The sequence below is a fragment of the Necator americanus genome, chromosome X, assembly GCF_031761385.1.
Source record: "Necator americanus strain Aroian chromosome X, whole genome shotgun sequence".
NCBI lineage: Eukaryota > Metazoa > Nematoda > Chromadorea > Rhabditida > Ancylostomatidae > Necator > Necator americanus.
The window spans coordinates 34,802,348-34,819,106 of NC_087376.1; the positions used below are offsets into that span (position 1 = coordinate 34,802,348).

Genomic DNA, 16,759 nt, shown 5'->3' on the forward strand with positions numbered 1-16,759 from the left:
CAATGGCTGCTCCCTTTGGGTTCCGGAGAGCTCATTTTGCGACTGGCGAAGTCTCGACAGGCCTAGCGAATGCTTTTCCCGCCTCCGCAGCTTCAGCCAGCACTTCTGCTCTTCTCTCTTTAAGGTCTTCCTTTATCGCCTCTCTGCAAAACCTCGCGAGCTCGGACGTAAATTCTTGGTTCCCTGCGGCTCGTGCTGCTCCACGCTGGCGTATCAGCTCAAGAGTTTCAAGAGACAGGCGCCTCTTGGTGCTTTTAAAACTCAGCCTTCTTCGCGCAGTCGTGAGAGTGTTCAACGAGCCGGTCATATTCCTCATCGATGCTGTCCACTGCGGAATATCCCAAAAACCGGCTAGCGTAGCGAAGAGATCCCAGCTGATGATAGTCCTGGAAATTCTCTCTCTGAACTTGGCGGCTTTCTCTGCTCTCCTTGTGAAAGAAAATCTTCCTCGGAGGAGGCGGTGGTCCGATCCCGTATAGAACTTCGGTACAACAGCGACGTCCGTCAGGCAGAACCTTTTATTGACGATGATGTGGTCTATTTCATTACGGTACCCTCCACCGGGTGACTCCCTCGTCCAGCGTAGAGAGGAGGGCTTTTAGAATTGCGAGTTCCCATGGATGGTCTTAGTCGTCGTGATGAACTCGAAGAGCCTCTCCCCCTGGTCATTCCACTGTAGGCTCTGAGTCCCGATGTGAAGTTCCTCCGGCGTTCTTCTTCTTCTTCTTGGCTTTCATCATCAGATCTTCGATGGCCGCTTCCGATGCAAGCGTACGTGCGTTATAAGTACAGATCGCCATCCTAGTCCTTTTCCGTTTTGGTAACCTACATGACTCCTGCAACCACGTCCTACCTGGTGCTCCGTACCAGGCTTTCCTCCGGAATCAGGAGACTTTTCTATTACTGTGTTTTGCGTAAAAATTTTAAAACAGATGGGCAGGTTGCAAGCCTCTAGTCCCATGAGTTTCTGGGAGAACTTCCGTTCTCCCGGAGTGGACATGTGGAGCTTATTTGTTGGAGGCGACTCCAAACCGCCTCCCTTGCACCTTCCAGTCACTTGATTGCAGACTTTTGGCCGGACTGACGTGCGGGATACAGGGATGTCATGAGTGAGTCCTGGATCAGCAGAAATAGGGAGTCCATCCCCTGAATCCACCTGCGTCTCTGGGCAAGCACAATGTCGCTTTTGGTCCGCGATTAGCCCCCTATCCGCCACCCGGGGACGCGCCACGTAGCCTCGCGACTGAACCGACGGATGACACTTAAAAAAGCAACATTTTGCCCGGCTTTCTGAAGTAGTGACAGGTAATCATCTTGCTTCCCTGGTCATGTCATGAGAAGAGCGCTTGATCGTCTTGTTCAAGTTGTCCTGGAGATTCGACCGGACTAATTGAAAAAAGCCTCCTAGTCGTGAAAGAAAGTTCTGGACGGAGGTGGTAGAGGTAGATCTGAGGACATTTAACGTTGATAGGCGGCTAAGTTGAAGCGTTAAGTTCCGCAGATTATCGAATAGCTACGGGTGTACAAATTCTATCCGACCTCTAGCAGAGGATAGAACAGGATGGGCTCTGATACGTTTAAGGATGACGCATGCCGGCAAAGATGCGGTAAGCCGTAACATCCAACCACAGCTTGAGTCAATGAGTCAAGACTGTAGAAATGACAGAAATGAGAATCAAAATAGAGAGTGATAAGAAAAGAAAGAACGTGAACATAGAGAGAAAAAACACAGCTAAGTAGTTTGCATTATCCTCCCTTTTTCTTTTCATGTAGACCAGACCACAAATGCGCAGGACCTTACAATCACAGCAGGCGTGTTTACATAACGTTAAGATATCCACCACATCAAACGAGATCAATGAAAAATAGCAAGACTATCAGATGGTCTTGATGCTTGTTCCTTCGAAGATTATTAGGGTGCTGCAGACATGATGCATTGCAACATGAACTTCACTCAGTCTCTCTACAAAAACGGAATATTATTCCCGAAATGCATACAAAAGAAGGCAGATAGACATTTCAAGCGCCAAAAATGTTAGTAATGATAGTGAAAGGAAATTGAGAGAAACACCGACTGAAAATACTATTCCGTAGGATCTTGTTCATTCTCAACTCCCTCGTAGAAAAGATACTGGATTGATAAAATACCATTTCATTATCTACTATTGTCGATATTCGACAATAGTAAGTACTGAAATAGTATTTCGACTGAGTTATCTCGTTCTTATTATCACCACTTCTTATTCGACAATCTAAATAGTTTCCATAGTTTTTCTTTGTAGCAGGCTAACACATAAGAAGGCATCACTGATTTGCCTCACTGATATTTATTCTGATTTGCTGATAAACGTTATTTTTTGACCACAGAACTTATCGTCAAACCACCTACCTTGCTAATATAGGGTGTAGTTCTGATGACTTAAACCCTTTTTTAACTCACCTGCAGACACCTTTTCCAGTAAGGCATCGATATCCTCGCTTACGCATACATTAAAGGCAAATCAGTGCAAATATCACCCTCACCTTAACATTATCAGTAGTGCTCGACAAGTGAGGTGGGATGAAAGGATTTGTACCGTTCACTGGAAAATGCTAACTATAATTATATAGGGGACAACATAATAAACATTTTATTGCACCTTGTTATTATTTATTATTATTTTTTTCTTTCTATCTTATTTTATTTATTATAATTTTTTCTTTCTATCTTTTTCTACTTTCTTGGTTATTACTATTTTTTCTTTTTATTAGCCGCTCATACAAATCTGACTGTTACTTGAAAGTGGTGCCCCTGCTTTTACTAAACGCAATGGCACTTGAGTATACGCATTTGGAATGTACGAGCAATATAACCTGCACCGTAACATGGCAAAAGCTCCCCATACATTGCAAAAAAGTACTGTCGTCCAGCACCATGCCAGACTCCAACAATCCGCTCTATCCAGACCTCTGCAATATCTGAATGCACCTTTTGCTGCATTGCACGAAACACGCATGAGGGGAGCGATTATAGCAACCTATTGGAGGAGAAGTTTGGATCAACTGTTTCGTCAAGATCATTTAGATCAACGTAGTCAAGATGCGCCATTGTACGGATGCGGGATCGCAAAGGACTCAAACTCTGGGCCCTAAGTGCTCATGCACCTACGGAGACTGCTGAGGACCAAAACAAGGACTCGTTTTATGATAAACTCAATACGTTGATGTCCAATATACCAAGAGAGCAGGCGGTAATTGTCGGAATTGAAGGAGAAGCAGGGGAGACGATGGAATTAGCACAGGTAGCGAAATGATGAAAACTTTTTCTCCTTCTGGGATTCGTGGGATGAAGAAAATCATCCGTTCAATATGGATCGCGAGAGGACACCTGGTTTGTGGAGGCACTCTATTACAATTCCTCTCCATAAGAAGTTACTGAGGAATATCATTGTTGTGTGTAATGTATGAGGTTTTAGAGCGGATTATTCTAGAACGACAAGTCCGACAACGCGAAGAGACCGCGAGCAACCCGGCTTTCGCCCTGGTCGATTGATCAGGTGAGGAGAGTGATTGAAGTGTGGCAGCGGTATTCAAACCCTCTACGGTTGGCTTTTTTGAAATTTGGAGACGCTTTCCAATCTTCTCACCAAGCCCGTCTTCTCAATGCGCTTCGTGCCGATGGAGTTCCAAGAAAATTCGTACTCTTAATGAACGACATGAATAGGAGAACAACTGGTTTGAACCCAGGCTGGATGTACTACACCGTTCGATGTGGAAACTGGAGGTAAAAAAGGTCGTCACAGAATCCTTTCTGTTCAACTTTGCCGTTGATGACATAATGCGAAGAACAGTTGAGCAGTGATCACCGATGTCATTTTAGCTCCTATGCGCATACATTGGTGGATCTCGAGTACGAGTCAGCAAATACACGCTAGGCCAACTCGAAGTTCAACTACTCTACCAAGTGCCTGTAGTCAACGCTCGTCGCCAGCGAAGTCAAATTGCGAGCCTAATTAACCGCAATTAGCCTTATCATAATGTATGGATCATAGACTTTGACAGCGCCGTCGACGGTGATGGAAGAACTTGACTGTATGGAGAAGAAGTTACCTTCAGGTTACTTTTGACCAATGGTGTTCCATAATGAAGAACTTTACTCGGGAGTGGATGTGCGGGTGACACGTGGAAAATATCAACATCTTGCTCGCCTTTCTGAGGTAGTCACGGAAAATCTCCGTCTTCGCCTCTTTGTTCACGATATGAGGAGATCGTCTCGTTCAAGTTGTCCTAACGATGGTTCCAGATCCTAAATGGAAAAGGCCTCCTGGCCGTGAAAGAAAATTCTGGACGGAGGTGGTGAAGGAAGGTTTGAGGACACTTGGCGTTGGCAGGCAGTTCAGTAGAGATGTAAAATTCCGCCGCTCATGGAATAGCGATGGATGGGTAGATTCTACTCGAACTTCAGCTGAAGATCGAACAGGATGGGCTTGTATATGTTCAAGGAAGACACACCCGGCAAAGATGAGGATTGATGCGTTCGGTCGTAACACCCGCCCGCCGACTAGGACAAAGCAAATCATTTTCGCCACTGTGTGTTTCGCGTATGGTTGACATAGTGGACTCAACTTTCGCTCCTAGCAATACTCTGTTGTATGGACAGAAAAGGAAAGTTTCACATGTACTAACTTTTGATGCTTTAACGGAGTTAGTTCAGGCGCCCATGTACAGATAACGTTGCGGTAATTGATGAGAGTGGTTGACGACGTTTTCCTAGTCGCGCCCAAGTGTCGCCGACGCTTCACAAGTGGTGACGTTGCGGATTCATTTCAAGGTCGCACAAAGTTTCGTTTTTCAAGGCTGTTGAACGTCCAAAACGTGTTTATCTTTAAAACATAATTCCCCTGACAAGATTCGCTGATACCCGCAATGTGGCGTGATGTCCTCCTTGAACGCTGTTCTTGGACTATGGAATGTAATTTCTCCTCAACCCTTTATTCTTATCCGCTAATTTTTCATTAACCCTATATATGTGTTTTTGTTGTAAATACGTAGACGCTACCAACTGCAAGCACTTCGCTGGGAGAGAGAATCGAGCCGCTGCATTGGACGAAGCGAGTTTGTTGTGGATCGTTGTTGTTGGTAAGGACATGTGCAAGCGCAAGCCGACCGCACTCTGATCTTTACTGCGAGCATACAAGAAGAGAAAATTTTCAGACTGTTTTGTAGTCTTAGGGCAATACACGCAAACGCTAAAAGTGATTAACCTGGGGAGTTTTCCTGGAAATTTTTATCCGCTCACCATTCTTGTGATGCGGAAGAGTTAAAACTTTCTGTGTTGAATTGTTCCTCGCTGTCAGTACAATGTGGATGAATCTAGACGCAGAGGTTTATCTTACCGAACAGGTTTCCGTCGTTTACGAAACAAAGTAGAAGTTGTAGTTCTTGAAAGGAATCTTTCCTTGCAATTTCTTTGGCGAATATCCTCTGCAAATTAATGATGAGAACTGCAGTAGACTTGAGCATCTAATATTGGTGCCGTCTACCTTAAGTTTCTCAGGTGCGTTGCATTTGTCGCCAATGCAGAAACAAACAATTGATGTGTATGTGTATTCGCATTGTCTTTCAGTCTTGGAAAGTATGCAATTAGTGTGAAGAAGAGTAACACTCCGAGGTTTACTTTCAATTGAAGAGCATGAACTAACACTTTTTCGGTGAAATGGCGTTCAAACATGTCATGTGAGCTTTAGGAATCGTTGTAAAATAAAGTCTCAAACAATTGTATAGTAGTGAAATATTAGATTTAGTTCTCTGATCTAGTTCCGAAGTGCATGTTTATTTACCAACCAGTCTGAACATTCGGCCAACGCCGGACCTCAGACCTCTCGTGGTCCATGCTTCCCATTCCCCCACTGATCAAATTCTACAACAGTGACACTTTTGGCAAATCATCGCTGCAAAATTAAATTAGCCTCATCCTTAACGGCTGTTTGTGCATTCCTTTTCCGAAATCTAAACATTGATGGAAGTTTTCCGTTTCTTCTTAAAAGCATCAAACCTACATCTGGTAGATATTCAAACTTGATTCTATACATACATTCTTTCGATACGACTGCAATTTGAAAACATTATAAAAAAAACATGAGATCTTTTTTCTCCAACAATTAGCAGAGAGCTGTTAATACGGATCACATAGACATTATCGTTCTAATAAAGGTAAGGTTCTAAATGCCAGATAACGTAAGCTTTTGGCTACTATTTAAGTAGCCATTTACATATAAGTTTCTACTTCCTGAAGCTTTCCATGTTTCCAAACAGTTGCGAACGCGCAAAAAAAAGAGGTACACGGGTGGAGTATGTAAGTGTAAAAAGCGACACTTACCACGGCTATGAAACGGTATGAAAATTTACTCCTTGTCAAATATACATAAAGTTATTGCGCAATATTACTGCACCGCGGCACAGAAATTTGAAGCTATTGAACTCGTCCAACCTCCCTCACTGCTTTACGCCACTGGCGCATCAATAAGAGAACCCATCTACCTCTCCTTCGAAATTTAGTTTTACATACATTTTTTACACGTGTAAAATTCACCTTGATCATCTTGACTCCCGTTGATCTTCGAGCTGGTCGAGCGGGCGCCAGTAATTCTTCCATTTGTCCCGGTCGCGTGCCAGAGTAGCCCAGTGGTTCCTCCTTCCGCGAGGGACACGAAGAGCATCATATTTTTCTTTGAAGGACTTCGTGAAAAAATCTGACCATCGAGTCGGCGGTCTTCCTGTAGTGCGCTTAATATCGCGGGGAACCCAGTCGCTCACGGCTCTGGTCCAACGATTGTCGTTAAAGCGCATCAGGTGTCCGGCCCACCTTATTTTACCTTCCTTGGCAAACGCGGCGGCGTCTCTAATGTTCGATCACTAACTTCGAATACCGTCCCTCACTTGCGTGAAACGGGATACTCCTAGCATCACTCTCTCAATTGCGCGTTCAATGACGCTCACCGCGTTTTCTTCCTGCTTGCGAATTGCCCAGGTTTCCGAAGCATAGATCAAAGCAGGAAGTACGGTGGTGTTGAAGAGGTGAGCAGGGAGCCGGGTGTTCCTGGTCTTCTTCACTACATCCTCGATGCTCTTATACGCTCTCCAAGCTGCTCGTCTCCTCCTGCCCAGCTCGGGGGTCAGGTCGTTCATCATGTTCAGTTCCCGACCCAGAATAACGTAGCTGGTGCATTCGGATATGTTCGTTCCTTTGAGCGTGAATGGGGCATCCGAGACGCATCCGTTCCGCATGAACATCTTCATGTTCATGCGGAACGGCCTTTACTAACATCTCTTTGAAGCTTTTGCCTTAGATTGCACCCTACACTTTTCATTATCAAGTTTTAGAGCTCTCGAATTATTCGCTTTTAAAGATCTTTAAAAAAATATAATATATGACAATATAAAATAAATAATAATATCATGATATATAATAACGGACTTATTCTTTAACGTGTGTGTGTGTCAGTCACGAAATTGGGAAAGGGGGTGCGACGGGTCCACCGGCGTCGAGTTGTTGCCTCGAAGCCAGAAAGCTATAAAAAGGGAGTCAACGGGTCCACCGTCGTCGAATTGGTGCGCCGGCGCCAGATAGCTATAACATGGGGTGCGACGGGTCCCGCGGCGTCGAGTTGGTGTGGCGGCGTCGGAGAGCTATAACATGGGGTGCGAAGGGTCCGCCAGCGTCGAATTCCTGTGTCGTGGTGTAGAAGTATCGCGCAGTAACTTCGTGTGCATGTCGCGAAAGGTAAATGGGACGCTACTAACGTTTCATAGTCCTATCACTTTCAGCGTTGTTTTTTACCTCTACTACTCTTCCGTTCTTTAGAAAGTGGAAACACGAATGCTAACTCCTGCTTATATAGCAGCCAACTGTTTACATGAGCTGACGTGGAGCGCTATCTTTATCAATGCGATGATGTCCCTCTCTTCATTTTATGTGAAACATCATTCTGTGATAACTGTTAGGGGAAACAGGAGCAAAACCTATGCTTTGAGAAATGATTCCATGTCGTGTCTATATCATATTGGTATCGAAGGAGTGCTTTAAGGTGAAGTTTGAATGTTCTCCAAATGTAGAACTGACGCGTTTACAAAGAATACTATGGAATTTATAATATAATATATCTATAATATATTACCCATGGAAGGGGATGCGACGGATCCACCGGAGTCGAATTGGTGCGCCGGCACCAGGTAGCTATAATATGGGATGCGATGGGTTCAGCAGCGTGGAATCGTTCTGCCACAATGCAGTATTAATGCGCAGTAACTTCATGTGCATGTCGCAAAAGGTAAATGGGAGGTTGCAACCCTTTCATACCCGTGGCCGCTACGCTACGCGCGCTGTTTTCAACTCTATTACTCCTCCGTGCGCCTGTTTCTTTTCAGGTTTGTTTCAGGTTGGTAGCATGCCTTTCTCGGAATGTGGAAACACGAATGAACCCTGTTGCTTAAATAGTAGTCAGTAGTTTACATGATCTGACTAGGACTACATTATCTTTATCAGTACGATGGTGTCGTTCACGTCATTTTATGTTAAGCATCATTGTTGGGCTGTTGGGGAAAACAAGAAGAAAACCCATGTTTCGAGTGATACTTTCAAATTGTTCTTATGTTAATTTTCTGTTATTTAATTATTAATTTTCGTTGATCAGTGAAGGCAGCGAAGCAAAGACCACTGAAAGTCTGAAGTCCGGCTTTAACCGGACATTCAGACTGGTAATATAAATATATAATAATATATAATAATAAATCCTATAAAAGCGGGAGAAGCATGCATATTCAGACGCTACTGTAACTCATCCTGTTTTTCTATGTATCCTCCTTATACATTCTTAGCGCTTAGTTATGTCATCTACATGGTTCTTGTACATAATTGTGTTGCAAAAATGACTCCTCGCTTAGTCACAGATAATGATAGCTTTTACATCACAATCAGATAACTGCTCTCCTATATTGTTTGTCCAGTTACCTGTATCACTCCTATCTGCGTGTGTGATCGCTTGATTGCATTACGCTACAGCTACATGTGTAATGTTTCTTTCGTATTTGTAACGCCTTGTTATCTTTATCCGCGTTAATGACCCACATGTGAGGTAAACGCTTTGCCAAGTACTGAACCACCGTGAAAACGAATTTATGTTTAGTTCTCATTACTATCGCTTGCAGATTATAGCTTCAGTTACTACTTGCACTTGTTTGGACTACAGTATTACGTTCACCTGCAACGAAATTGTCTTTAAAGTTCGATGCAAACTCAAAACTGCTCTGGGAAACGTAAATAGACATGATTTAGCATGTTAGAAGATGTAAGAAGACGTGTCGAGATGTAGACGACGTAGGAGCGTGGCCACGCATTTTAAGAATGCATCCTTCAAAATGAAGAACACAGGGGCGGTCTTGGGGAAAAACGATTTGTTTAAGTGATTATGCGTCAACCAACTATTTCAGCTTCGAGACTTGGACTCCAATGTGGTGCGACATTGTAGTGCACGGTAATTTCGCTGGAGCATTTCGTGCCTTCAAATATGACTTCTACGTGGCAGTACGGCTTCTCCGTCTTAAGAACATCCCTTATTTATTACTAAACTAAGTTTATGTGTCCACACCTCTTTCGAAAAAAGCACACACAAAAGTCCCATAGGTTTTCACTATACCTCCTTTTGTTTCAATTTTGGACTCTCGCCTACAACGCATACATGTGCTTCTGTTAATCTTTTTGCCAAGAGAAAACAATAAACAAATATCCACCATGCCACTGAAATACCTTCATAGCTGGAATTACGAATCAAGCAAAACAACTACGGCTCACTGAAGGACGTTGAAGAGAATGTCGACAGCGCCGCTCGATGTAACCACAATAATAAAGTGAGGCACTCTAATAGGTGGTCATGTTTGGGACTGCTATTATTCTCAAACTGTGCATAATAAACTATCAAAAATGTCACTGCAACATGTGGAATAATGACGACCTATTTTCTGTGGATGTAACGAAATTCTAGAAAGGAGTGAGAGTGCTCCAATGCCAAAATATAGGTGAGCCAGGACCCTGAAAGCGGAAAAAAGACGATTTTGCATAGGTGCTCCAAAAATGTCGTCAGATTTGTTTACAAGAATCATTCAGAAAGTGAACTCGCATTGAGTACTAAGAAACCACGCAAGGCAACATTCCTTCATACCTTGCATTGTTGCTCCTCCTCAACGGAAAATTCAGTATATTGAAGATTTGGTGGGTAAAATATCAGTAAATGACGTGGTACAGTCTAGCGCCCTTATCAAATCTGTTAGGGATGAGTCTCCTACAGAATTGAGTTTCTTGCATTCAGCGTAAGAGTTAAATGAGCATATTTCTCATAAAACAATGATGATTTTTCATATATGTACTCAGAAAGAAAGGAATTTTGAGGTTATTGCCATGCGAAAAAAAAGACATCCAAAAATGGAATTACGGGTTAAATTAGCGCAAAAAGACTGCATAGGTTGGTGAACAACGATGACGACGCATTCGACGCAACACAATTTGCAGAGTTGTGGAGACAGATTTTGGTTCAGGTTTTTTTTACTACAATTTCTTTTTTCTAACTTTTCTGGTTATTGAAAACCTAGCTGAGATAAGGAGGAACGGTCAAGATGTACCCGTATGATGTGCCGCCACATATCCAGGAGGCTAATGAGCGTCGTTAATCGCACCGCGCGTTTCCTGGCAGCATCGTGATCGCTACAGTAGCCTGGCTGCTCCTCTTGTGTTATGTCTCGCTGACGCCCCTCCCACACTACCCTTCCTGCCAATTTCGCCGCGTCTGCTGCTCTTACGAGGAGTTTCTCCGCCGCGCCCGCAACTCTTACGAAGCGCTTTTAGAATCGAAGGGAAATGAAAATGCCTGATATTAGATGTTGTTCGAAAGTCTATATAAAATATACTTGTAAGTTAATATAAATGAAAGGGGTTTGTATATATGCCATTTAAAAATGCGAATGAAAATGAAATTATCCTATTCTGATTTGTTAGATGGAAATTAATCATCCATCTCTTGGAATGCAAAAGATAGTTCAAACAATCCCCTTTCCCCTTTCCCAGTATGATGCTACTTTTTAACTTTTTTTTTCGCTTTCTAGGAATTTCCTTTTGCTTATCTAGCTAAGTAAAAGTGGCCAACGACTAACGAGGCGCGAATAATGCCTCGCAGACATACATTTTACCTAAAGGTATATCTCGAAAATACAAAGGTCTCTGTTCGCCACTAATACATCTAACCTGTTATATTGATTCTACGTAGGAAACAGATACAAATGAAGCGATTAGATGCTGTTGAAAGAAGTTTGAAGAACCATATAAAGTTTTATTCTATAAAACGTACAAGGAAGTGCTGAAATATTTAAGTTGTGCTCCATATAAACATATCTATATAGAATTTTGAAAAGGTCTTGACTCTTTGATACTCTATGATATGTCTCTGATAATATATCTTTTAATTGGACGAAAGGAACTAGTTTTTCTCTTTAAATCCCGATCATATGTGCTCAATTTACTATTTTCGTACACCAGAACTTGGTGTGTCAATTTGTTCTACACTCCTCTCCCTTCTAAATTCGCAGTATCCACTACTTCGTCGCGGCGCGAACGTCGCGCGCAGCTTTGAATAGATGGCAATAGGGACGGGGTCTGGATGATCTCAGGCAGTCGTGGAGATGTCCGGCTGGTGGAGTGGCAGCCGTGATTACGCGGAGGTGCGCGGCGCTGAAGGGAGGTCAGGAGCGGTCAGCCGGTTTTCACGGGTACCTCTTTTTCCGCACCCGAGATAAGTGGTAAAATTTTCCTTCTTTCAGGACTTTTCCCAACTAGCTTTAGAGGGAACCAGGGCCCACACAGGGACTAAAATTTGCAGTTAGGTGTTTTCTTTAATGTCCTATCAAAAAAGATTGACTACGGTACAGTGGTCGAGCAACAAGGAAAAGTGCGAAAATTTGGATTTGTAACTGAGCGTCAAAATGCGAGTGAGTTTGAACGAAGTTTCACAGGCGCCAAAACCGGTATCAGTGTGATTGTTGGTGCAACAGGCTCGCGGAATAATTCATATTTCAGAACCTGCAAAAATCAGAGCATCAGCATGTCTTATCCTCTCATTCGTCGTTACCTTGTACATGTACACAAATTAAGACACCAGAGGAGAAGCCCACAGAGAAATTGTTAGCTTTATTGAATGTGGACATCTTTTTGCGGATTGGGATGTGGAAAACTAAGTGGTATGAAAAAGTGAACTCCGTCATAGGTAACATGTACAGGAAAGTAATCAGAGTCACAATAAAATTTCGAAATATGTAGTTGAAGAAGGCTAATTATGCGCAGTACGGAAAAAATGGAGCAGAAATTGAATCCCTCATTAAGATGAAGGGACAAAACAAGCCATAATACTGAACTAAAAACTTAACAAGTGTTAATAATGCGCTGTTGAACGAGAAAACGATGAAAACTATAAAGTACGAGAGGAAAAAGGTGTCCCAAATTACTCGTAATTTTGCCATCAGTGACCTATTCTCTCAAGCGCTTTATCATCTTACAGAAAGCATTCAGAGATAAACTCAAACAGCCACACATTAACTAGTGCTTACCTCATTTGCTAGACTTGGTAAAGCAACAGACCACCACGTACCACAACTACGAGTCACAAGAGTTTTTTTGATAGGATCCTGACGGCCCACCCTGTAGATCAAAACTTCCTGATCATAGTTGAACTTCCGTGGTTGATCCAAAATGTCTCACGTGTCCTGCATGCTATGGTCTCCGACTCGATAGTATATTAACTTCTACTTGTATTTCGGAAGTTTGATTACTTATTTTACGGCGTGCTCCGAGTGGGGCGGAGAGTTTAGACTTTGCGAGTCCATCTAGATGCTCCTTGACCCAAACACCCAGCGCTCAATCCTGTGGCGACGAATATAGGAAGCAATGTCGTCCTCTAAACAGGGCATCTGTTGAAACAGCGGGAACAGCAGGGCTACCTAAAAACCTGATCACGCGTCTCAAGAATGGCTTACCTGTATGCCTAGTCATATACACTCTAATAAGAATTCACAACTCTGCAAACGGCCTCGCTTTGCATAATCTAAGTGAATTTAAAGCGAGATTAACCATAAGTGATAGTGGGGAGCCCAAAGATAGATAGAATTTCTTGGCTGCTCAACATGATCCTAAATTAGCTGCTCATATGCATACGTCTCTGCCCACCTAGGCAGTTCCAACAGCTTCCTTGAACAAATTCACAGCGGTTTGTTCGAACGTGAATGTGTAGTAGAGTCTTTTGACGTTACGTCACGCTATACGAACATTTTAAACGATGCGATGCAGGCTCTTCAAGAACTGCTCACGCGGCAAACTTTATTGAACATGCACGGGCTGACCGTTAGGCTATTCATGACTTTGATAAGTGAGTGTCTGAGTTGATCTATTTTATGATGATCGGGACAGTACTATCGACAAAAGAATCTAGCTATGGGACAAAGGCTGACGCCCACTCTCGCCATTTTTTGGATGTCCGAGCTTTTGACGTTACGTCACGCTATACGAACATTTTAAACGATGCGATGCAGGCTCTTCAAGAACTGCTCACGCGGCAAACTTTATTGAACATGCACGGGCTGACCCTATTGTAGACGACAAACCACTGCTATATTGTCGTTATGTAGATTATTCTTGCGTTAATTCTGTCCAACACAGGCAGAATCAAGCAAATACTTCAATCTTCTAAACCAGCAGTGTCCGGACATTAAGTTCAGAAAGGAGAAGCCGTCAGTCAACTGGTTTACTTACTTGAATGTACACACACATCGTGGAATGGGATGTGAAGACTACATGGTATCGAAAACCAAGTAGCAAAAACATCTTAATCTACTATCTTTCAGTGCATCCTAGCAAAATGAAAAAACCCGTTATAGGTTACATGTACAGGACGGCGGCAAGAGTCTTATCGAGTAGCTAGAAGAAAAACATGGTCTGCAAATGTGGCCCATGAAGTGGCAATATCGGCCGGGTACCCAACTAAAGACTGTGTTACTTGACAAACACGACAACCTTTTCGAGGATCCAACAAAGTGGATGGCTCAAAAAAGATTCCGTTCTGTTTACCCTACATATCTGTTGATATGAGCAGAGCGGTGCGGAGCTGTCTAACAAACGAACGGTCTAAGAACGACGTGAAGGTTGTAGAAATAGGAGTGGTGTATCGTATCACGTGCAGGTTGTAGCGGATGGAACACACCCCATGGTTTTACATCCGGATGCAAGAACTACTTTCGCAAAACATACATGAAATTCAGTGGATAAATATCACCTTCTATGCACCATGGCAAAGCGGGTTTTATGAGCGTTTCATCGAATCCGTGAAACATTCACTCTACAAGGCACTGAAAACACACGGCGTACTTCCGGAGATGATCTCTGCACCATCCTCACCGAAATTGAAGCATGTCTTAACTCCAGAGCATTAACGTAACAGGGAACAACCCCAAAAGATTCCACCACAAATCGTCCAATCGACTTTCTACAAAAGGAGCTCGATATCGCGTTACCACTACAGAATGCCACCTCATCCGTGACCAATAATCCGGACCATCTTCCCTCCTAAGAGGCACGAGCTCTGCAGACGCAAAAAGAGGTTCCCGACGCTCTCAAATCTTCCAAGCAAAGCAACAGAAACATCCTGAAAACGTGGCATGACATGCACCTTATCAGTCTGCGAGAGACACACAAACCGAAGACAACCGCCGTAGTTGGTACGAACACTCTTTCAGTCGGAGACATAGTGCTCGTCAGTAATCCCGTACTCCCTCGAAATTACTGGAAGATGGTCCGAATCACAGATCTTCGCACGGTGTCGGATGGCAATGTCCGCGAAGCAGAGCTCATAATATCTACCAGGAGAAAAATTCGCCGCTCAGTGAATCTCTTAACTTTATTGGAAGTTTGGGAACACACTGACCACCACCCTAAGGAAATTTCAGAGGAAAGTTCACCTGCAGCAACTCCTCCCGACATCGTCCAACACCGATATAATTTGCGCCACCGTCCGAATAGACGGTCAGCTCAACTGACTATATCGGCAATTTAGGCACGTCTTACGCGTTCACCTTGATCACCTTGACTCCCGTTGATCTTCGAGCTGGTCGAGCGGGAGCCAGTAATTCTTCCATTTGTCCCGGTCGCGTGCCAGAGTAGCCCAGTGGTTCCTCCTTCCGCGTGGGACACGAAGAGCATCATATTTTTCTTTGAAGGACTTCGTGAAAAAATCTGACCCTCGAGTCGGCGGTCTTCCTGTAGTGCGCTTAATATCGCGGGGAACCCAGTCGCTCACGGCTCTGGTCCAACGATTGTCGTTAAAGCGCATCAGGTGTCCGGCCCACCTTATTTTACCTTCCTTGGCAAACGCGGCGGCGTCTCTAATGTTCGATCACTAACTTCGAATACCGTCCCTCACTTGCGTGAAACGGGATACTCCTAGCATCACTCTCTCAATTGCGCGTTCAATGACGTTCACCGCGTTTTCTTCCTGCTTGCGAAATGCCCAGGTTTCCGAAGCATAGGTCAAAGCAGGAAGTACGGTGGTGTTGAAGAGGTGAGCACGGAGCCGGGTGTTCCTGGTCTTCTTCACTACATCCTCGATGCTCTTATACGCTCTCCAAGCTGCTCGTCTCCTCCTGCCCAGCTCGGGGGTCAGGTCGTTCATCATGTTCAGTTCCCGACTCAGATGAACGTAGCTGGTGCATTCGGATATGTTCGTTCCTTTGAGCGTGAATGGGGCATCCGAGACGCATCCATTCCGCATGAACATCGTCTTTTGTAGATTCGGCTGAAGACCGATGCATCCACATGTTTCGTCGAATTCGGTCAGCATTCGTTCCGGTTGGCTGATGCTAGGTGTTATCAGTACGATATCATCAGCAAAGCGCAAATGGTGTAGCTGCCGACCATCAACCTTCACTCCCATTTCGTCCCATTCCAACTTTCCCATTGCGTTCTCGAAGATGTCTGTGAATATTTTGGGTGAGATTGTGTCACCCTGTCGGACCCCCCTCTTCACGTCAATGATGATATTGTTGTAGAATGGCGCAATTCCGGTCGTGAAGTTAGTGTACAACTCTCGAAGTACCTTTATGTACTGAGTAGGGACGCCTTGGTTGTCCAAGACCGCTTCCGTCTCAACTTGGTCGAAGGCCTTCTTCAAGTCGATGAAGGTGAGACAGAGCGGCTTGTACTTTCGTGGTACCTCGACGAGTTTCGAAACAGTGTGGATGTGGTCAATCGTGCTGAATCCTTTTCGAAACCCTGCTTGCTCGCATGTCTGTCCTTCATCCAAGACTTTTTCAATCCTATTAAGTATCCTATCACTTTTGTAAAGAGCTTGTAGATGACGGACAGTAAGCAGATTGGGCGATAGTTGCCAATGTCATGTGGATCTCCCTTTTATACAGCAACACGGTCTCGCTGGTCTCCCACTGTTTAGGAACCTTGCATTCCGACAGGTAACGTGTAAAGAGCCTCGCCAGGGTGTTGTTGAGTACTGGCGGAAGGTTCTTCAGGTGTTCTGATCTTATTCTGTCGGGACCGTGTGCGGTACGATTTCTTACCGACATGATAGCATGTCGTATTTCGGACGGGAGAACCTCTGGAATGACATGTCCGTCTTCCCTCAGATGGTGAGGAGGCACGTGGACATGGCTGTCGAAGAGATCAGAGTAGAAGTCGTAG

General features: G+C 44.0%; 2 protein-coding genes across 3 annotated transcripts; both read right to left on the minus strand.

The window, feature by feature from the left end:
- Window positions 1–31: 31 nt before the first annotated feature.
- Window positions 32–16,688, minus strand: RB195_026358 (uncharacterized protein; the record flags this gene model as incomplete). 2 transcript variants are annotated; one of them, XM_064214873.1, is made up of 13 exons in its annotated part: window positions 32–595; window positions 854–1,261; window positions 2,524–2,582; window positions 5,376–5,463; window positions 5,523–5,606; window positions 9,461–9,577; window positions 9,675–9,703; window positions 9,769–9,775; window positions 9,830–9,895; window positions 12,628–12,718; window positions 15,151–15,325; window positions 15,470–16,380; window positions 16,639–16,688. In XM_064214873.1, the coding sequence occupies 13 exons, from the start codon at window positions 16,686–16,688 to the stop codon at window positions 32–34; spliced, it is 2,649 nt and encodes an 882-aa protein (XP_064070754.1). The 2 variants fall into 2 exon arrangements, with proteins under 2 accessions (XP_064070754.1, XP_064070753.1); XM_064214872.1 differs by lacking the exons at window positions 9,830–9,895; window positions 12,628–12,718; window positions 15,151–15,325 and having other exon boundaries at window positions 32–386; window positions 1,086–1,243; window positions 9,675–9,775.
- Window positions 6,895–7,284, minus strand: RB195_026359 (uncharacterized protein; the record flags this gene model as incomplete). Its single annotated transcript, XM_064214874.1, has 1 exon — window positions 6,895–7,284. The coding sequence occupies one exon, from the start codon at window positions 7,282–7,284 to the stop codon at window positions 6,895–6,897; it is 390 nt and encodes a 129-aa protein (XP_064070755.1).
- Window positions 16,689–16,759: the final 71 nt, after the last annotated feature.